At 39.3% G+C, this 22,122-nt stretch overlaps 3 protein-coding genes across 5 annotated transcripts in view; 1 reads left to right on the top strand and 2 right to left on the bottom strand.

Moving 5' to 3' along the window:
* Nucleotides 1-855: 855 nt before the first annotated feature.
* Nucleotides 856-14,467, bottom strand: LOC118404270 (F-box only protein 32-like). 3 transcript variants are annotated; one of them, XM_035803334.1, is made up of 12 exons: nucleotides 14,009-14,467; nucleotides 12,758-12,852; nucleotides 10,292-10,351; nucleotides 9,920-9,982; nucleotides 7,132-7,190; nucleotides 6,706-6,798; nucleotides 6,463-6,556; nucleotides 5,195-5,367; nucleotides 3,903-4,088; nucleotides 3,570-3,643; nucleotides 3,269-3,341; nucleotides 856-3,124 (listed from the first exon to the last, which is right to left on the bottom strand). In XM_035803334.1, the coding sequence occupies exons 1-12, from the start codon at nucleotides 14,122-14,124 to the stop codon at nucleotides 3,038-3,040; spliced, it is 1,173 nt and encodes a 390-aa protein (XP_035659227.1). In that variant the 5' UTR covers nucleotides 14,125-14,467; the 3' UTR covers nucleotides 856-3,037. The 3 variants fall into 3 exon arrangements, with proteins under 3 accessions (XP_035659227.1, XP_035659235.1, XP_035659243.1); XM_035803342.1 differs by lacking the exon at nucleotides 9,920-9,982 and having other exon boundaries at nucleotides 14,009-14,464; XM_035803350.1 differs by lacking the exons at nucleotides 9,920-9,982; nucleotides 10,292-10,351 and having other exon boundaries at nucleotides 14,009-14,455.
* Nucleotides 14,468-15,226: 759 nt separating this feature from the next.
* On the bottom strand, nucleotides 15,227-18,028 carry LOC118404291 (bifunctional peptidase and (3S)-lysyl hydroxylase JMJD7-like; the record flags this gene model as incomplete). The annotated part of the gene is given in 4 exon segments (XM_035803362.1): nucleotides 15,227-16,139; nucleotides 16,404-16,657; nucleotides 17,040-17,193; nucleotides 17,874-18,028. Coding segments are annotated over 4 exon segments (993 nt in total). The 3' UTR covers nucleotides 15,227-15,627.
* Nucleotides 18,029-18,348: 320 nt separating this feature from the next.
* LOC118404254 (nucleolar protein 10-like) overlaps nucleotides 18,349-22,122 on the top strand; it is a 10,952-nt gene continuing 7,178 nt past the window's right edge. The window contains exons 1-9 of the mRNA XM_035803309.1: nucleotides 18,349-18,529; nucleotides 18,844-18,889; nucleotides 19,253-19,351; nucleotides 19,620-19,697; nucleotides 19,811-19,848; nucleotides 20,014-20,150; nucleotides 20,757-20,822; nucleotides 21,039-21,099; nucleotides 21,237-21,283. Of these exons, the coding sequence (XP_035659202.1) occupies nucleotides 18,464-18,529; nucleotides 18,844-18,889; nucleotides 19,253-19,351; nucleotides 19,620-19,697; nucleotides 19,811-19,848; nucleotides 20,014-20,150; nucleotides 20,757-20,822; nucleotides 21,039-21,099; nucleotides 21,237-21,283 (638 nt within the window). The 5' untranslated portion in view covers nucleotides 18,349-18,463. The remainder of the gene's footprint in view (nucleotides 18,530-18,843; nucleotides 18,890-19,252; nucleotides 19,352-19,619; nucleotides 19,698-19,810; nucleotides 19,849-20,013; nucleotides 20,151-20,756; nucleotides 20,823-21,038; nucleotides 21,100-21,236; nucleotides 21,284-22,122) is intronic.

Raw genomic sequence — 22,122 nt, forward strand, 5'->3', positions numbered from 1 at the left:
GGTGATGGAATAACTAGAATTGTAAGCAGATGTACAGGAATTTATCAAGGGAGAAAGTACTCCATCAAGGAAGAATGCAACCCCATTAGTTCAATTTTACATAGTGCAACTGTTTAACTTTTGGGGGGCTGCTGTGTCATCCCAGTGCAGTCCTTTCAGGGCACAGCTTTTGTGTAACAAGCATTGTAATGGTGAAAGTATGGCATGAACATGCAAGGTCCTGACCATCAAAGTCAAACTGTGCCTTTTTACTTATTGTAAGGCTATACATGATACTGATACAGAAATTGTTAACCTGCTTGTATGTTTTGACAAAATTGCACCCTTAACTTAATTCCAACAACTGTACTTGGCTTAGGTACATGTATATGTGACTACTAGTAAGTGAATCTCCATGGTCTGAGCAAAAGCGCCACCTGTCAGTTATGATGAAAATTCCAGTTCTACCTTGGCTACATTGAGATCACCCTGGTTCAATATCATGATTACTCTTCAAAACAGATGTTGTTGGACAAAATTTTAACCCTCTTCTTATGTGTCCAGTTTTCTATCTGCCAGGAAACAGAAAATGGGGCATGTAAGGTCACAAATTTCCCCCCAACCACTGCTTGGTGAGTAGTTTTGCCGGGGTATCACAAAGTGCTAAAGTTACAACATCTACAACAACTTCTGAAAGGTTCTTTTTTGTTATGGGATGATCTCTTGTTTTCTTATATTATATTTATTTGCATACACTTTATATGCAATGTACAGTTATGTTTGTAAGGTCTACTTACAAACATTACTGTACTTTAGTCTAATAAAGAATTTTATCTAAAAGTAAGTCATAACGGTATAAATATGGAACAAGGAATATTCATTTTCCTCTGAGAGCTTTATTCAATATGTTTGTAACACATAATTTGGGTACATTTATAAAACTTACACATAGTAAATGCTGGTAGTTGACACTTGTTTTGTAGAAAATGCATTCCTGTTTGCAACTGTTACAGTGACCAGCGGTGAAGCAACGCCCTCTGGTGAAAATTAGTGAAATAACAAGTGAACCATCATATTCAAGTGGTCAAGATCTGAATCCACATTTATGCCAACAATTCATTGCTCCTTCTGTAGCCCACAAACAAAAATCTGCACAGAACTTAAGACCATTCTAACCACCTTGACAAGGCAAAAACACATTGTCACAACAATATTGACTGACAACAATCTATATACAGTAGTATTTATTACTTCCATATTAGAAAGTTTCTGTCCATTGCTCCTAGAATTAATAGTTCTTCAACAAATTTTAACAATTAATTCTCATCTCACATTTCAACAACAGTTTTCACATTTCAACAACAATATTCAGAAAAGGCATATCCATTCCATGTCATGCCAGCTAAACTCAATTTGAGCAAGACAGAAAAATAAGCTAAGATTGTGATGCTTTGATAAACTTTCTGCATTTGGAAAAAAATATATGGGTTGATTGGTATTTTTCTCACCCCTCTTGTGTTCATTTTCTCATCTCAATCCATTCCCCTGTGCTCATGAGAATGGAAAAAAGAGACAACAGCAGACACATGCGCCTTCGCTCTACAAGTACTGGGAACCAGACTTGAGCAATCTTCAAACCAGTATTCTGGATGTAACATACGCTACATGGGTAATAATATATACATTTCCTCTCCTCAACGTCTGTACAGATCTGGAGGAATCTTTGGTGACAAGTAGGAATACCCATTTACACACTGACATTTCTCTTTACTGTATCCTTCCACAACTTTCTACAATAAATATTTGTTATAAAAAAAAAAGACCTGATCATCATACTCTCTTGGAGTTTTGTGGGGGAAAAGAACCACTCAAAGCTGGTGTATTTAGCCTGGCAGTCATTGTCAACCAACTACATTTGATGAATGGAAAACAATAACACACTGGCAAATGAAAGAGTATTGTCATAAGTTGCAATAAAATGTATATGTACATGTATATACTTCTAACAGTGATATATATATATATATATAGATTATATACTTCACAGACATGATACAAAATGTTGATCTACAAGAGTATAATATATATCTTCACTACATATACAAACAATAGCATCTATACAAGTTTGCATTTAGAATATGTGTGTCTAATGCAGTATCATGGAATACATACTACATGTAGTCATCCCATACAAAAGGTGTGTGTCATCCTAATCCTGTGTCATATGTATATATATGTATATATATATATATATATATGAAAACCTTGTGCACAGAAATAGACATGTCCTTTTAAAAAACATAAACCCTGATATAAACTTTCCCAAGAAGTCAAGTTTCTATTTTGATAAAAGCTGAGATAAAAAAGAATGAATAGAGGATAGTTAAAATATAGAATATAAAGTTGTGTGTTCATACATTATTGTATTTCAAACCTTTTAAATTTGCTTAATCAATATCAAAAGTAACCTATTTTTGATATCAGTAAATTACACGATATCATATATTCAGGAGAAAAACGACAACCTGTCAACATATACCATATAAAAAGTAGCTAAAGCACCTCACCTCACCTCAAAGCACACTCCATTTGAAAAAAAGGAAAATAAATATGTACACAAAGGTGTACTTAGCAGTAATGTACACTTGCCTTTCACCTATGGCTGTCAGACCAACTAGATTTCCAGGACTTAGTCCTTGTGACCAGCCAGATGGTATCATGATCATTTCGTCATGATTTCTTTCCATTCATGTCATAAAACTAGTTAGATTATTTCCTAAGTACTGTTTTGGTTTTAGAAATAATACTATTTTATCCATTATGACCAACTTTGCTGAGCTAAGCAATACAAGTGTATAATAGACTACTATACCATTCTCTCATAATATATACATGTGCACATTTGTAGTAGGAAATATATTTTACACACATACCAATAGTGGAACTGTTGTTTTTGCTTGTATTGTACACATCACAACCCACTTCCTTTTCAAATCACCATGGCTGGAAAATGTGGTTTGGGGGAGACAAGTCTCCTTGAGATGCTGCTATCTGCTACTCACATCTCAAAGAGTTTGAGGAAGTCCTTAGGGGTGATGGGGAGGCTGACAGCATTCGCTGGGTCCAGACAGGGGTGGCCTGTGTCCTGTGACAGTAAAACACACAAAACTACAGTTAGGTATCCACCACAGTGTCAGCACAGATTTTCACATGAAGCAAAACAAGAGAAAGTTCTTTCACAAACATCTGACCAGTTGATCAGTCCACCATGGTAAGTTTGAGCTCTCACCTTCCAGAAGAGGACCTTACAGGAGCAGCAGAGCTGCAGCATGTCTGTGAACACTTCCCGGGGGCCGAACCTCCTGCAGATGCACAACAACAAGTACTGGTTAGAACTGTAAAGGCCTGCACCTTTAGAGCACAGTGACACAGTCACATGCAATGTCAAAGGGATGGCATGATCATTTGTAAAACTCTGGGTGACCAAGATAGCTGTCAACAATAATGTGCAAAACAAAACAGGCATGTCTTGTTGCATAGCTGTAATCACCTACCTACATTTTGCATCATATGATTCAAGTAGGACTCACCTGTAACACCTAAGGTAGATTTCCTGCCATGGTATGTCTTTGTTTTCCTTGTCCTCCTTCAGAAATGTCTTTATCTAAAAAAAAAAAAAAAAATGAATGAAATTTGTAACATTCTGACCAGCTTAGACCAGTCTTACAAAGTAGCTTAATGTAATTGTTAAGGTTTTGTTGGTATAAGCTGTGGTGTAGTTGTAGTTTGATTCAAGCTTATGCTCCTGCAGTACTGGACTTCTAGAAATCACACAAAACTTCAACTTTGCTTATTACTGTAGCTATTTTCAAATAACAGCAGGACTTTTGTGTGATTCTTCAAGCATTTACAATGATTTCTACCTGCTCTTCTGTGAAGTGAAACTCGCACAGATTCTTCCACATTTTCCAGTCCCTGCCGAACTCTGACATGCCGCGATTGGACGCGGCCAGGCTGAAGATGTCCCTGTGATCCGCAACCCTGTGGAGAATCTCACGGATGACCTCGTTGGGGAGGTCAGTCAAGGTCATCTTCCCATCATCACTTCTCTGAAAACAAAATGTCAAGGAGTGATAAGTACTTTCTAGTTAACTTGTTTTAGATGTGCACTAAGCAATAACAGGTATCTACAACTTAACTGACAAACAAGGCATCTGCCACAAAGGGAAGAACGTCTAAAGTTGCCAATACAACTGCTTGGCAGAATTAATGCCAACAGCTTTATATGAGAGCAACCAACATCTCTGTAACATCTATTATCATAATACCGGTACGTTTACGACGATTTCTCTAGCCATACTGATTTGACAAATTGTCAACGCATCATTTTCTCCAGTTACATGTTGCTGTTATAGGTTACCCTTGCCACTTCTTCTGTGTAACTTTTCTGCCACTCTTGTCCTGCTAAAAGCGTAATATTGTAATTGTAACACGCCGCGGAAATACACGGCGAACGGGCGCGTGGTTGGGAGGGGGTACAAAATACCGGTAGGAAGAAACACGGCACAATTAACTGCCGCTATGTACATTTATACATCCTCTGATGTTCCTTCCTTTTCTGTCAGTAAATGCATAAAACATAAACCTGCATGAGCATACAAAATTTCATGAGAAAACGGACGTATACTGTCAAGAATTTTCAATTAACTTCTGTCCGTCACAACCGCTATGACGTAACACTTCACTGCTAGCGTAGATATAAAAATGGCGGGAAAATGGCTGCGTACGTTCAATTTTGCCCATTCAGTCGTAGATCCGGGCTATTATGCAACGGTTCTTCACACTTTTACATGAGTTGTAGGTCACCAACAGAAATTCAAGATTGTTGTTGAATCATGTTCGTCTTGTGCCGTGAGCATGTGTAATTATGATCTATATAAATTTGGCAATGAATGTGACAGTGTGTTCGTCCCACGACGAGCTGCCTACCCCAAAATTTAAAAAAAAGTATACTGAAAACTTTTGGCCTTGTTGTCTTCGAATGCATTGTTATCGATGCTTTGTAAATGGTGTATTGGACACCTAGATGTCTGAAGTGTGCACAGCTCAGAAATAACTATTGTTGCATGTGTAGATCTCTTTAAGTTCCAGTATTTTTAATCTACCGGTATAAGTCTTACTACCGGTATTATGCCAATGCATGTTACATCCCCACCTCTTTGATCCTGATATTGTTGAGATTGCCCTTCATCCTCAGTAGAGCCTCCATGCGCTGGATCCACAGGGTCTTACTGTAGCCTATGTGGTGCCAGCGCTCCTCCCACAGAGACTTGGCAGCCATGGTCAGCAGCTCGTGGATGGGACCAATGTCTGTCTGGGATTCAATAACTAGAAAAGAATCACACATGGTAAGAGGTCAGACACTAGTAAATATGCATATGTCAATTGTAAGAGGAGTATTCCATACATTCCCATAGTGATCAATGTAACAATCTAGTAAAATCTATGTTTAGAAATGTTTATCCAATCTGCCTTTCTCAGAATTTGTTGTCTTCAAATTTGGATATTTTGATTAGGGCTCAGGGGACAGCAGTTAGAGCAGGTCCCATCCGCGAAGCTACTAGGAGTACATGTAGATCAGTACCTGACTTGGGATGTTCACATCACTAACATAGTGAAGAAGTGTAACTCAAGTATGTGTCAACTGAACAGGATAAGAAACAAACTACCTCCTAGGATAAGGAACGACCTGGCACAAACCCTGGTACTCTCTCACTTGGATTATTGTTCTCCAGTGTGGGGAAACACAACAGCCAAGAACATCAAACGTCTCCAAGTGGTACAAAACAGAGCAGCAAGGTTTGCCCTTGGATGTGATAACAAGACGGACAGTGCAACAAGGTTACACATCTTGGGTTGGTCACCAGTAAAGGAGAGAATACAACAAAGAAGTTATGCTACATTCTGCAAGATAGTGAACACAGGACTACCAAAACCACTTTACACCCAACTCACATTCCAGTCAACCAACAGTCGGTACCAAACACGGTCAACAACAACAAACTGCATCAAACTGTCAAAACCTAGGACCAATGCAGAAAGGAAGCGCTTCCTTTACCGTATGGCTTGCCACTGGAACACAGTTACTAAATGAACTTGTTTTTCTCTCAGTTGTATAGTTTGCATTGTACATATTATGTTTTGTATTTATGTAATGTTGTGCGTGTATTAATGTATTTTATGTAGACCACTGGAAGAATAGCTGGCAACATAATGTTTGACATTGTTGTAATAGCTAAAAGTGGATCTGAATAAAGTCAAGTCAAGTAAAGTCAAGATTAGGGAGAAAATGTATTTCATGATGTACATGTTAAGTTTTTACATTCTTGTGTCATTTTTAAAAACTGTCTTGAGTACAAATATAATCTCTGCTGTTGTGCAATTGCAATGTCAATAAGTTGATAGGCACTGACTAACTCCTACCTCTGTTGACAATCTTTTCCAGAATACTGAAGAGGTTTTTCTGGGCACTACCAGCCAGCTCTGTCATTTTCTCACCAAGCAATAGGTGGAGCAGCTGCATAGAAGAGAATGTCCTCAGTCTTCAATCGAAATGGCACCAAAAATATTTCGATGGTTGACTACATCGACATATCTAAAAGCAGCAAAAATAATACAACTGTAACATTTGCCAAAAAACTGTGTAGGAAACCAAATGCTACTTACCTTACAAACATATCTGAACCTTTTTGTGTCTTCCACTGCATTGCTGAAGTCCAGCTTTCTGACAGCTTCTCCCAGGGTTAGGTAGCCATGGCACTACAGGAGGGCAGGGTCATGAGCCAGAGTTACAACATGGCTAGAAATGCTATTTTATACACTGTAGAACACTGCCTCTGAACTGCATATTTGGTAGATTTTATTTAATGTTCTACCAGTAGTTACTACCATCTGCATACAAAAATTCATGGCAACCTGGCACATTAAAAAAAATAATTATTGGCTTGTGTAGAGATTAACATTACTGCAGAAAAAGATTTTCCAGGAACCGTACTGGTCAGGATGTTTGTTTTTCTAACAGGTGCTGAAGTGCCTTCCATTGGTGCAGGCTGTGAAGCTTGCGAGGTTTGCAGTAATCCTGAGTTTCCTTACCTCCCGAGTGCTGTCCCTGCTGTAGTACACCCAGTGGTAACACTCTCCCAGTGTGCTCTCTGCAACACAAACATACCAAGTCAGTGGACTTGATGTCCTTGCGAATCTGAAGATTCAGGGTTTAAATCCCCAGCAAGTCTCCATATCATACCCTTTGGGGGGCACTCTGTACCAATTTCTTCACCCCACTCTGTTGAGCATGAGTACTTAGCTTAACATACAGAACTAGTGTGTAACATGTAATTACCTGTAATTAAAATAACCACCTTAGGCTGGTTTACTTGTACGTGTTACTTGAAACATGTCAGCTGAAAAGGTGACTCAACTTGCTTAATAGGGGGCAAAGTAACTTTTTAATGTGTGTAAATTTGTGTGTGACCTACAGGTATGCTAAAGTACATACTTGGGTTTTAATGAATTGTGAATGTTTTCCTTTATTGAATATGAAACCAACACAAACATTGACATACAGACAGTGATCGTGACTATGATGTTCACAGAGTCGTAACAAGAGTGAGATTGGAAAAGGACAACTGTAATGGAAGTATCAAAACCATATTGTAGAGAACTCATAGAGTTCGTCAGGCCAGGTAGGAACAGTTTGTTCCATTTTTGGCAGGGCCCCCCATTTTAAGTCCCTTCTCCAAAAGACAAATGCTTCAAACCATATGTCATGCTTCCCAACAACATCACAGAGAGGGAGAGTTCTGGCAACAAGTGTGTGATTAACATGTGACTGCAGTGGAAACATTTCCTGGATATGTGCCAGTCTTATTGCACACTGCTTCGTAGGGTCACAACAATGCAGTAAACAACATACCCCACATACACAAGACAGTCCAGCAAATATTGGGATGTGGCCTAAATTGTCATAATTCAGAAGTGGGAACTTGTTTAAAAAATGTAAGCACAAAGTTTTAATGAGATTTACAAAATCCAATCTCAGCACAACTTATCATGGGTACAATCTTCGTCAGCTTGCTCTCAAACTAATACACTCTCACCGCGGAAACAAGCATAAATAGACAAGGGCAATATCCAGGCTAAAGACCTGTCTGCAAGTGCGTCACTCCGTTGGAAACCCTCCAAGAGATTTTATACCCTGGTGATAATGTTGCAACAGATCATCACTTAAGACTGCCCACTATTTGATCTATGCCTCTTAGAAGGCTGTTGAAAAATTGCTTAAGCGGGTCCAAAGTAAATACAATTGCTAATAGTCATAGTCATGAAAGGAACTACTGTATGATGAATGAAGTGATGCACCCTTCATATTAACCTCTTGTCCCTGTGAATAGAACAGTCCTTCCCTAAGCAACATGTTCACAGCTGGTAGTCATTGCTATATTTATCTCAGACAGGCCAACTTTAGAAATCCAGACATGACAAGCAATGCAACAGACACAGAAAGCACTGGTTTGCTCAACTCAAATTTAAAACAGTCTTACCAGTTATATAGCATTACAGTCAATAAAAGTATATCTTGCAATTGTCCACTTTTTGGAAGTTCTGGTCTTTACAATAATCATGTTCTTTTAAACATGACTCCTGGAACTTGTTCTCCTGTTGAATATCGTCATTTTTGTTGACATGCTAAGACAGTTCATTTCAGAAATACTAGCAGATTTTCACCCCCATCCCCTAAAAATGTTCCAAATGGAACATCCCTCATGTTTGCCTCAAGACATGTTCTGTCCATATGCTCAACACTTGGGTTCGAAGGTACAACTTTCACAGTGTGACTTTGTTTGACTCACAAACCGTGGTATCAAGGACACCTCTTACGGTAACCCTTGTACTGACTTGCAATGATTTATTAATTTGTTTAATTTCAATTTCATTGTGTTTCATTATTTCATTTATACTCAGGAATCAGTATTACATGTATCTAATTTCAACAAATAAAAAACTGTCAAATAAGTAAGGTAAAAGCTAAGAGAAATTTCCTTTTCCTTTCCTTGTAAGACACACATCATCATGCGATATGAAAAATTGTTATCAAAAATACCTGTTCTGCCATACCAGTATACAAAATCTTCTACATATATAAAGGAAAGGATCATTTGAAATAACAGTTTTCAGACAACCAAGACTGCTACAATATGAAGTTAGGGGACTGCACGTGAAAATATGACTCTTTGGTACTGTATTGGTTAAGACGTGGACAAATATACTGTAAATATACATGTTGGTTGTGGTTTACTGGTAACAGAAAATCACAGTTGTGAGACTTTAGAGCCTCCTTGTGAAACAACATGACTGATGTCACCCCACAGCCAGATGTAGACATTTGCTCAAAGTCTGAGGATAAACTAAGCCCCAGTACTCCCTACACAGATGTCTGAGTTCTACACAAGCCCTGCCCTGGCTGACCTGACTCACCTCTCTACTGTAAACTTTGTAGGACTGCTTACCCAATGGAGAGATTAGTTTGCACCTGGATCCATATCAAACAAGAACTGGCAAGGAGACATTCTTCTCTTATATCAGCAACTGTCATGGCCATTACACTTAAAAGGATGGAGGAAAACTACCTGTGTGTTGTTCAAAATTCTCACCATGTCCCCACCTTGTTCCCTTTACCTTCATTTGCCTCCCCCCCCCCCCATGTTTTTCTGAAACAGTTACAATATACATCACCTCCATTGCTTCTCTTGATGGGACAATAGAATAAAGCCAAGTCTTCTTTCTTAACCAGAAGAAAGAAAAGAGATCTATACAAGAAAAGCGAGGATATTTGAGTGCAGGATGCGCAGAATGATAAAGATGATTGTGGTCGGTTTGTTACCTCCAGTAACCTCCAGTAACTTGGACACCTCCCCCTCCAACAGGTCCCCATCCCCAGGCTGGTCTGTGTGGGGGCAACATGGGGGATTAGACAAGCTGCACGGTTAGTAGCTGTGGTAAATCTAAATGTAGTAGTCTAGAATAGCTGCTGAGATAGCAATGCAGTTTGTTAGGTAAAGAGCAGTCCAAGTTTGCAGCAAGCACAAAGCAAGCACATGCATGCACATGTCACAAGAGGCTACTGTATGATATCTTTATATCTACAAGTACTTAACTGTTTTATCCTAGGTTTGACATGTGTGTAATTGATATTTACAGAGGTATAATTAAGAATCAGGTAGAATCTGATGTGTTACAGTTCCATGGTCTTTACCTCCTGCTGCTTCAAGCAGTTTGGACACTCCATCCAAAATTTCTCTCTCCTCTGGTTCTTCTGTGTTAGGGATACAGTGAACAAGGGTGAGCTTTGGAAACCAAGACACAGCTAATTCCTGTATTGGTCAGTGCCTCGGGCTGACATTGATTGACTTGCCAGGGATGTCAGGGTATATCCGATATCAGTCAGGAAAACAGGAACTCTTGGAGAGAAAGAGTGGACTTGGAGTTTGCCACAACTTCAAAGTAATTCCATAAGCTTGATATGACAGATAATGATAAAAGTTAACAATACTGGCTCCCAAAAATGAGTGGGATGGAAAAAAATTATAGCTGGAGATAAATCTTAGAATAAACATGTGCAATGTTTTGATGCAATTGTAAAGAGGACTTCTATAAGTATCCAAATGACTGCACTAGTATCTTTTTGGACTTTTCGTTCTAAACACAAGCTACAAATTCTTTCCAGTCCCTTCAGACAGTAGAAATGGAAGAGCCTGTATAGCCCTGCTGACAGATTAAAGAACTTCTCAAACCCAAGATAACTCCAGAAATTAAAGGGCAAGCAACTGGCATGGAGAGAGTCCTTTCTCCATATATGGGCATGAGACTCCAAGTCCCAAAGGGTGATGACAGGTGGGCCCCTTGGGCAACAGGTGTCATGGGGAGTCTCTCAATGTCCATATAAGGGCGTCACACAGGTGGCACTGAGATATGAATGGACATTTGAAAATAATGAACTGAACCTAGAAGCTAGTAAGAAAATGATACTAACAAAAGGGGCCTTAAAGAAAATGGCACCCAATGTCCATATAAGGGCAACATACAGACAGGTGATACTGGGATAAAGAGACTCCTAAAGGCCACATGTATAATATACATGCAATTGAAAATGATGGTGGATTTAATGTTAAAATCTCATCAGTAGAACAACTGTCAAAGTGTGGGACTTCAAACACAACATTAGTCATAACCACCACAAGAGAATTCACCACTTCTAGTTTCTGAAACTTCAACAAATCCCCTGACAGTACAATGATTAGATAAGAGATTTTCTTCATTTGTTGAAATTTTCTGGGACAACACATGCCATACCATATACGGTAATACCTATGGGTAGCAGACCTTAGGGTGGATTATTTTGTTATGTGGAATTTAAGTGATCGTTACTGGGAAATGAAACTTTTGGGTACAACATCTATGTTGAAAAGGGCAAACAAGGGGGCACACAAATAAAGCAGACAGGAAAGCACAAATATAAGAGAAAAGGTGTTGGAACGGAAAAGACTGAATTAGATAGAGTAAGTTAACAGGTGGAAGGATGTATACAAAAATGTATTTCTGATCATTTGCCCATATTTGGTTGTACATGTGCATGATAAGAAGATTGGCCCACGATTCCCCACAAATTTTCTATGTAAGTTACAATCCCTCTTCTTGCAAAGGAAATTTTATTGGTGCTCTATCAAACTTCAAGTTGTTCTGTTATTGTTCTAGTATTTGGTATGGAAAGGAAACTTTCCTGATGAAAATCATGGCAGAGTACTTAGGAGAATGTTAATTGTTTAACCTAAACTGACAATATGATAACTTTATCCAGAGCTATGAAGGAAACAATATTACACAAGATTTAATCAGTTAATGTCCCAGAACACAACCAAAAGGTATACAACTACAAGGAATAGAAAGTTCAGTAAACTATTGGCAAACAGAAATGAAATATAGGTAAGAAGTTGACCTCAGGCACCTTGTGCCATTTGAAAAAAAAGAAGAGGTGATCTCATATATGGGGTAAACCTATTATAGAAAGCCCCACTATTATAGACACATTCATTCATTCACACACTGCTGGACCTCTAGCCAACAAAGAACATGACTACCATATATGGTCATCAGTCAGGTGGGACTATTTGAATTTGAATAGGGCAGGTTAAAGCGTCTCTTACCATTTATGGTAAAGTGAACATGTGCAACAATAGAAACAAAGTTGTTAGAACAATTACTACATTTCAATAGGATACTCTAATAAACTATTGATCATCTTTGGCAGGTAAGGTTTCTTTGCACCATATATGGTAATGAAAAGGTGTATGCAACAATCTAAAACAAAGAAGTTGCCAGGTGTACAATTAGGGTTAACGTTACTTGAATGAAAAACGGTAACATAAAGGCTCCATGCATGATTGCAACTAGCTAAGTAAGAAATGTGGTGAGTGTTCAGAGATGGGGCATGGTTCCCCAAAAAGTCAGAATATCTATCTCTGCAACACTATATCCAACATTGTTTGATCCAAACTTTCGACTGAAAAATCTTGAGTACGTCTCTCAGAAATTTTGTGGAAATTGTCCACTGCAAAATAAACTGTTCGTCTAGTGATGCCAAAACACTCATCTGGCGGGACACTGGATATAATTGTTGTGTTCCTTGTGTGCAGGCACACTAACACAGAAACCCAGTACTGACCACAGTGAGCCCCGCAGGTGGGTATGTTGTCCACAGTCTCACCAGTCTGATGCTTCTCGTTGTTACGCTGGTTCTGCTCATCTATCCTCTGGAAACTGAAATGTGAAGAAAAGGAAAAGGTAAATAAGAAACGTTAAGTTGTCCAATGAGCCTTTACAGATCAGGTAAACAAGAATACTGTATCCTTGGGAGCAACAGCAAATAAAAATAGGCATTATCTGGCCATGGTCCAATATATTGAAAATGTATTTGTGTGGCTATTGACATCAAGATCTTGTCAATAGCAAAAAAGGAATTACATACAGACATGCCTTTAAATTGGTAAACATCCATTCAAAGAGTCTAGGGACATTATTGGAGCTATTTTATTTTCAAAGTCAATGAGGGAGCAAGACCACCTAGACTCACAAAAACAATGTCTGAAGAACTATCATTCATTCCAGGCAGTTGCAACAGAAAATACATAAATCTAGAAGAAATTAAGATTAGAAATATAGAAATATATATGACATCCAACACAAGAACGTAGAAATCATTTTGTCTTGCAAGGACATAGATGTTTTTATAGCACCATACAAATCTAATGCCAAAACAAAAAGAAATAGAAAAAAATCAACCAAATGTCAACAACATCGAAAATATTTTCATAAATCATGTGATCGTTGCAGATATGATTGCGTCAGTGCCTGGGTTAGAAAACGCTCCAAAGCCTTGGCACGAAAACAGATGTTGTGACGTCGTCTGAAATAAAACGGCGTCCCCTATAGCGGTCCTTTGTGTGCTATCCCCTCACAACCATAACACAAAAACAACGGCTTGGTCAAAACACTGCGCCATCAACATATCACATGTGTTCCGTCTGACGACAATAACGTGCAGAACAATAACGCGAATCTATATTCTGGGACTATCTGCAAAATAACTGTACATGGTTACATCTCTTTCTGCTACTGTGCGAGATTATCATAAACGTTTCTGCCGATTTGCAGTCTGAGCTCACGGTTTGTTTACATGGAACAGCTGATTTTGCCGCGAAACGGAGAGATGACGCAACTAGGACATATAGACGGGATCCTCATCAGTCGAAAATGTCAACCATTTAAGTTGATACTTGACGATGACACGTAAACTACATCATACACATAACCAAGTATGCCCGTTACCTCGATTTTGCGAAACAAGATGTCGAAAAGGCTGCAGAAAAATGGCGACCAAAAGGAATATCCAAAACAGCGCTGGCGGCTTACTTACCTTTCGGTTTCTCCGAACTCCCGTGAAGGGTCCTGCCTCAGCAGCCTCTCCCAACCCGAGCATGTCCGGACCCACACGCAGCCGGGAGATCGCCAGTCTTGACCCAAGAACGGCATTCTGTCTTCTCTTTGCAGAAAGGACCGCTAATTCTTGTCAAAAATCACCGCTTTCTGCCCAGTAGCAATCCAATTACCTAGTAGCTTGGTACCTGTCGATGTCCTTGGCGTTGATCTACCTAACGCTGGTCTGCTCTACAAATTTTCTCACAAGACAAAACAAAAATCGTCAACTTCTATACAGCGCCACAACTCTTGTCTTCGAATGCTAAGATAAATTCTAAGGCGTCTTATTCCGCCAGCCTTCTCCGGCTGCAGTTTTTCAGCGTTTTGATCGCGGCGGAGTCGCGCAGCTGCTTTATGGTTTGTTGCCGGAAGTTGCGCGATCAGGTCACGTGGTACCGAATCGTCATTATTACATCATTGGTAAACATGGCCCGGCTTCAAGAAGACGCACAAGGATGGGTCCAAATATTAAAAAAAAAAAGATTTTATATAACATTTGCAGCTTATAACAAACAGACTGTTGCCATATAAAAGGTAACGATACTGTACATTTCCCTGAAATTGTAGGTAGTGGTGAGTGAAATGACATTTTCCGTTTTCCAAGAAATGTCAGTACGAAGTTGACTTGACTTTGATGCTTCCCTTCAAACCCAGTAGTGAGCCAAATCAAACGTGACCTGCTCACTTGTGACGCTGGCTGTGTTCCAACAGTGACTGGAGTTTAATCTCAGAGCAGATCTTGGAAGGAAAAATGGTGAAACCGTGAAACCCTCATTTCCAAATGACTTACTGGGAGTAAAATGGGGCAGTTATTCAACTTGCTTCTGAAAGAAAAGTTTGTCATAAGACGTAAGAAAGTGACTTTGGGTATTTCCATTTCTGTTGTTTACTTTGGCATTGAATATACTTCCTTCATTCTATTTTAATATGCATTTTTGTTTAATTCTCTTGTTTTTTTAGTACATTGGATTTAGAGCCTCCTTTTTCCATGTTTTTGGAAAAAATCAGACTAAATGAAAATTCTTCAAAATGTTGGACATCAGTTTAAGGAAAACATGCACTTAAAACAGACAGAAGAATAAACTTCAATTGATGGCACCTTGAGGCTAATGAAACAGTCCATGGTGACGATGAATCACTCTCACAGAATGCACACTTGCTCATGTCTTTTCTTGTATGTCAACTATTGGCTTGGTAAATAACAGTCATAACACAGGGTACTCACATGTCACTGCGTCACAGCGCCTGACTCCTGATTCCAACAATAACATAAACACACACAAAAACACTTGGCTATATGTTCTATTGAATCAAACCTCCTTGCTCAGATTAAATTGTAAATCCCTGGTTGTTAATTAAAATGTAGGTCTTATGAAGCTCTTGATGACTGATCCTACTGCTAATGGAGAAAAATAACAGAAAAGCGAAGAGATATTCTCTCTGCTCTAAGGGCTAACTTCTGGACTGCATTGGGCCCTGCCATAGCAGAAAGCAGCCTAATTGTGTGGAAAAATTATTCGGAACAGGGCACACATTTGTGAGCAATTATTTTTGCTGTCATTGCGATACAATATTTTTATTTTTCCTTTTAAAAACATCATATTTCTTGGCCACAACAGCTTCCATGAACTTGAAGTAGTTGTACTTGATGTCGTACTCCATGTCGTACCAGAAGTTGACAGCGATACATCCCTGTGACTGTTGGACGTGATGGAACCACAGAGACGGCAGGTACAGCATCTCACCTGCCTTAACTGTACAGGTGAGCAGTTGGGCGTGGCCAAACTCAGGATACCTGTCAAGGTCAGGGTCAAGTGGGTCCACGGGTATCCAGGGTACGAAATCCACACCCTCTTCATCGATCACATCAAACTTGCCCTCGGCATTCTCATGGTATCTGGCGGGTTGGAAGAGTCCATATGGGATAAATGGGAGGTCTGTAGGGGGGAGCAGGGTGAAGGTTTTCTGTCCTGATATGACACAGTACAGGTTTTCATAATGGTCCTTGTGCATGGAGGTAACAGCAGCCTCCTCACCCATCCAAAAGTTGACTGCATCGGGTAGTTTTCCTGTGTTTGGATAAAAAATACTTTTCCTGTTTGGGTTTATGTACATGATTTAAATCACTTACTTTTAATAACTTAATTCTGTCAGGTCAATCATTGTACTTAGAAATTCTTGAAAACTGTTTAAAGATTTCCAAGGCATTAGACTAGCAAGGCTGCATCCAGGTGCTTGCTGCTACATGTAGTTGTAAACAGAACTTTGGGGAAAGCTTTACAGAAGATTTCTTTAGTCTTTATATTTGTTCAGACATCAACATTAATACTCACCAAAAGCCTCAGATGCCCAGGATATTTCCACATCTGCATCAGGAATAATCTCTTGGAACTCCTCTGTAAAATTTGAATTTTGTTTTTGAACATAAAAGATGCCATTGGGCTGTGTGTTTCTTTCCATGATGTCCAGAAAAGAAGAGAATTTCATAGTTCTTTCCTCAGGCATGACAAACTTGCCATCATGCACGGCATCTGCATAACCATTCGGGGTGACTGCTACGGTCACTTCCTTCTCTCCAAGGGTCTGTCTGAAGGTAAAGGTGTAAATAAACATTAGAATTTACTTAAAAGATATTGGGACTTCTTATTTTATACAAAATCATAATATCATTCATGCTTTATACTAGTAGTAACTGGTTTGTATAACAATGTCCAGATGTATTTGTTTATGTCTTGGTCCTTCACCTTGATCCTAGGCATGCATGGATTATTGATTGACTCTGGTGTACTGACAACACGAAACACTAGATCCAGGAAGGCAGTGGCTTTATGACTTGTGCAAAGTGCAAACAGGCTAACTAACCTTTGAGGTATATAAAGGTGCTGATTTTATGCAAAATTTACACCCTATACCAGCTAGCTTATCTAAGAAGAGCGTTACATGGACAAAGGCAATCAGGCGCAGCTGACCGAAAGTACTGTGGATTCCACTTGCTGAGAGCAGGCCAGTGTTGTATGGCTGCCCTGATGATGACAGGTTTGTTGGGTGACACCCAGGATCTATGGAAGTCCAGTGGGGAGGGGGGCAGGTCCAGATAGGGGACCTCTGGGTCCAGGTACAGCTCTTTAAGTACAAGAAAATGAAGCATGTTCACTTATTATGCATTTTCCAGAGGTGCGCTTTCAAACAATAAATTTGAAAGACATGAACTACAAGCATGTAAAAGTAGCTGTCTGTCACAATGAAAATGTGGCCTGATTTTATCCTTTTAACATTACCAAGGAGCTCTCATCTGATGAAAGCTTCTTGACATAACACAGCAGCTTTGCAATCTGACATTCAGTAGCAAGTTACATTGAACGACAACTGAGTCTGACACCGCATATGCACACCTCTCTAAATCTAGAATGCTGCTATGTAAAAATTGCAATCGCTGTCATGGCATTCAACAACTAAGGCATTCAACAACTATCTGGTGCCTAACAGGAGAGTGTCCTGGATGTCACCAGATTGGATCATTGTTTAATATCTAAATAAGCAGATCAAATATCTGATTAGTGGTAAATCATTTTTTTTTGCCTACCACTGCGTCATCGTGATTGCGAAGAGGAGAGAAGAGACTCGGGAGCTATATTACGGCTGGATACCAGGCTAACAAGCGACTGCCATGCTGTGACGATGGCGCAGTGGTCCCTTCTGAAAAAAGTTCAATCAATTGGTTTTTCAAAGTGCATGCGCAACCATTTCTTCCCAACATGCATACAGAATTTCATATATCATTGTAATTTCCGTATCTGTTTTACCTCTGGCCTCCACTGCCACATCTTGTAGACACTGGTCAAACCCTTCACATTCCCAACTACTGACACTGGACATCCCAGTTTACCTGTCCCTCTGTTCAGTTTCTCATAAAATGTAGAACAAAAATGAAGGAGAAGCTGTTTTTCTCCATAATTTGAGCTTTCTAACATTGGTTTAGCTACAAAAAACCAAGGAGGAATTTTCATGGCACACCTTCTTCCAAGAAGATGTGGCAACTTGTGCCTGGCAGAAACCATTCAGAAAAGAGGAGAGGAAATTTGGAATAGTCTCATAAATCCCCTTTTATGGACTAGCTAACATAACAGCACAAGTGGGAGACTTTTGATAGACTATTTGATTTTATGTACTTTATACGTAATCTTGCACTGGGTCAAGAAAAAAGGCCAAACTATGGCGACATCATTCTCTAATTTGTAGGAATAAGACCTGATATTCCTATCAGTCGAATAGACTCACCCATTTTATTCAAGATGGCGGCGCCCGTCTGAAAGTGAGCGTCTGCACGTTGATATGCTCATTCTGGTGCCTTTAACAAGTTAAATCTCACATCAACGCAAAGGGAACGGACAAGATGCAAGTCTCTACTCCAAACAACGTCAAAATTTACAACTTGATCGCAGGGAAGACCCTGCCTGAGGTATGTGTAGCGTCCATGATATGTGGGGAGGGGGGCTTTATGTTTTCGCCAAACGCGTCTGGCATGTGATTTGTATAATTTTACTGCGTAACAATTGTAGTTTATGAATGATGGCTTCCCCTGAAGGTTAACAGTAACTGTTCATGATGACCACGAAATTACTCTGATTTTCTTCTTTCAATGTGAAACTTTCATCGTAAGTCACTAGATCTCATGTCTCCTGAAAATTCATTGAAAATGAAAATTTTGTGAAAAAGAATGTTACCAACACTATAAGAGATGTATGTTAACATTAGGCTATCTCTTTTAAACAGTGGTTAACGGACAGGAAGAAGAGAGATCTCCAGAAGAAAGATGCAGGTAAACGAATAAAGGATTATGAATGTCAGAATGAATGAATGAATGAATGAAAATTTAATTTATCAAGACTTCTATTGTAGCCAACCCAGTGGGCAAAGTGCAGTAAATATGACCAATGAGCTTTTATCAACATAGATAAAAGCTCCTTGATATGACTAGAAAATAAGCATGCATTAAGTATTTGTAATACTAAATGTTTAAGTACAGTGCCGGCTTCTTCTTTGTGGCATTTACAAATATAAAGTTGTAGTTCGGACCAACTCACATTCAACCAGCTTATAATTATGGCAGCTATTTGGACAAGCTCTGAAGAGAAGATCTTGTTCTTGTTTAAATGTGTCATTGTTCTCTCTCCCATTCCAGATATCCAAAGAAGAATACAGCTCATTCAAGACTTTGAGATGCCAGCAGTCAGTAACTGTGTCAGGAGCTCCAGAGATGGACAGTACCTCATGGTTACAGGTAGACAGACTGCCTTGTGATTGCTGATATAATTTAAAAACAATTCAACAGATAGTGTACCATCTTGGTACCATAGAACACCTGCTGATGATATTGGGGTAGATAAGAATATCAAAGAATAGGGTGAATTAGAATGTCTTAAAAACAAACAGTTGATGTAGTTTTAGGCTTGGTCTGTTAGTGGCTCTTTTGAGCTGGGCTTTGACTTTTGCTGAGTCTTTCCAGAGTGTTTCTGTTCTTTCTGTAGCAAATACCCTCTGTGTTCCAGGAACCTACAAGCCCAGAGTGAGGTGCTATGAAGTTGCACAGATGTCCATGAAATTTGAGAGAGGCTTGGATGCAGAAGGTCAGGAAACAAATTATCACCAATTTTTCTTCCCCTCTCCTCTTGGTGCATACCTCTCAAAACATGTACTTTTTTATATCTTATTTCTGACAGCAAGTCTTCTGTATTTTCAGTGGTGACCTTTGACATCTTGTCAGAAGACTATTCAAAGGTAGGTTCAAAATATGTAGGCATGGATACAAACATCCTTTATTTAAAGTAATCTATGATTCTTAAGGTTTATTTGAAACAGGCCAAAGTAGTTAGACCCAACATTCTTAGATACTACCTATCAGACGGTCTCAAGGTACCCAGTTTACTTGTCTGTTATTTGCAGGTGGTGTTTCTCCACTGTGACAGATATGTGGAGTTCCATGCTCAGTACGGCAGGTATTACAGGACCAGGATACCCAAGGTGGGGAGGGACTTCTCCTTCCACTACCCTTCATGTGACCTCTACTTTGTTGGAGCAAGGTTGGTACAGTTAACAATGTCATCAGGTTTTCTTCTTCTGCAAGTTTTCTTGTAATAGACCAAACCCATAGCCCTGCCCAGTGGCATCCACTTCTGGCAAAACATAGAAATGTAAAATAGAAACATAAATGCAAAAAGTTGAAGGATATGCAGCCTCTCTCTCATTGGTTGAATAGATAATTGCCATTGATTCTGTCATTGGTTGAACTGGGATTGGTTTATAGTTGTTGCTGGGAAGAATTTGCAGACATATTGGGATCATGATCAGTTGCATTACTCTCTCATTGTTTGCTACATGTATCATACTTAACTTCCTAAGAGTCAAAATCCTTCCAACATCTTTCAGTATGTAGGGGCAGTGCCCATCACTATTTCTATAGCCCTTGGGATGCACAGTAATACAACCATTACAGCAGTGGACTAGTGACTTGTAATGGCGGGTATTCGACTAATATATGTATAGTCTTTCTCATAAGTGCCTTTATAATCCCTTGACCTAAGAAATGATAAGGAAGACTACAATTAGTTGAATGTCCACAGATTCTGTCTGTGTTTTTTGTGTAGGACAAGTCAACTGTCCACTAAATCTTTGTATCTCTATTTCAGTCGGGAGGTTTACAGACTTAATCTAGAACAGGGCAGGTTTCTCAACCCTCTTGTCACCAATTCTGTGTAAGTATCACATGGTCAATATTTGTCACATAAACTCCCTTTCTGAATTCAAAAATTTCATTTGTCAACTGTGGTTATGTTACAATGTTAGATCAGATTTGACATACAAAGTAATAAAAGTAGGATATTTGGTCATGGGATATTTGTTTCATTGAGCGATGATGTTTTTTAAACAACATGAACATGTACTAACTGAAGTGTCTTCTGTTGTTCCAGAGAGAGCAATGTGTGCGACATTAACCCAGTACACCATCTGTTTGCCTGTGGAACAGTAGAGGTATGGACAGTCTCTTTTCCTTCTCTTCTATATCTGTTTTTATTTTTTTTACTATTAAAAATATCCTAATATGTAATAAAAATAACCTTTAAACATTGCCAGGATGTCTGAGAATTGAAATTAAAATCTTGTTTCAGGGTAGAATAGAGTGTTGGGACCCCAGAGTCAGGAGTCGAGTGGGAGAATACGAGCAATCGCTGTTATTGTTTACATCCGGGGTATTCGGCGCACGAGCGCTGACTGGTAGGCAAAAAGCGTTAGGAGATCAGATTACTAATTAGCATACCGGCGCGGAAGCAGATCGTACTGTTTACGCGAATTTGCGCATTTTCAGCCACGTTTTTATCGCATCCATGGGATTTTTTCAGATTTTGTATTTTTTTCACTACTTCTTAGTCTTTTTTTTTTTTTTTTCTTGTGTAATATTTTGGGAGAAAATGACCCTTGCCCTCTTGACTTCCGTCATGTGTTTCCGGTTGTTTTGATTTTCCCGCCGTACGGGCTTTCTGTCATCCGTTCCGGGCTGTTATATTTCTGTTCCTAATGTGGTTTAATTAATACGTTTAATCAATATGAGTTCTTCAAACAGCTACATTAGCTCTTTGGAGCCTAATGACCGAACCAGGTATTTTGAGAAATTAATGGTAAGTGTCGAAGACGCCGGCGATAGTTCAAACCCGGAAGTGACTGGTTCGGCGGTGACTGGTGACGGTGTACGCCTACCTGACCCATACAGTCTGACAGGTGAGGATCATGTGTACATGTGTTTCTAGATTTTGATAAGGTAGATTTTTGTGTCAGATAAAGGTTACAAAAACATGAGTACGTGTAAATGTGTTTGTTGCTAATCTCTAGAAATTCTGGCTACGTAACGTTATGTTTATTATCATTTGTATGTTATACAGGTTGGAAGGATGATTTGAGCCTCTGGCCAGATACGGACTATGGGTGCATCTACACCTACCTAATCGAGGCTCCAGGTCCGTTTAACGGAGAAGCCATGAAAGCCTATAAATCCCTGGA

The sequence above is a fragment of the Branchiostoma floridae genome, chromosome 2, assembly GCF_000003815.2.
Source record: "Branchiostoma floridae strain S238N-H82 chromosome 2, Bfl_VNyyK, whole genome shotgun sequence".
NCBI lineage: Eukaryota > Metazoa > Chordata > Leptocardii > Amphioxiformes > Branchiostomatidae > Branchiostoma > Branchiostoma floridae.

Coding starts and splice junctions, on each gene's coding strand:
- LOC118404270 (XM_035803334.1), bottom strand. CDS start 14,124: ATGCCGTTCTTGGGTCAAGACTGGCGATCTCCCGGCTGCGTGTGGGTC. Junction 10,352..12,757: donor CACCTGCGGGGCTCACTGTG/GTCAGTACTGGG, acceptor TCCCTAACACAG/AAGAACCAGAGGAGAGAGAA. Junction 3,125..3,268: donor GTAAGGTCCTCTTCTGGAAG/GTGAGAGCTCAA, acceptor TTACTGTCACAG/GACACAGGCCACCCCTGTCT.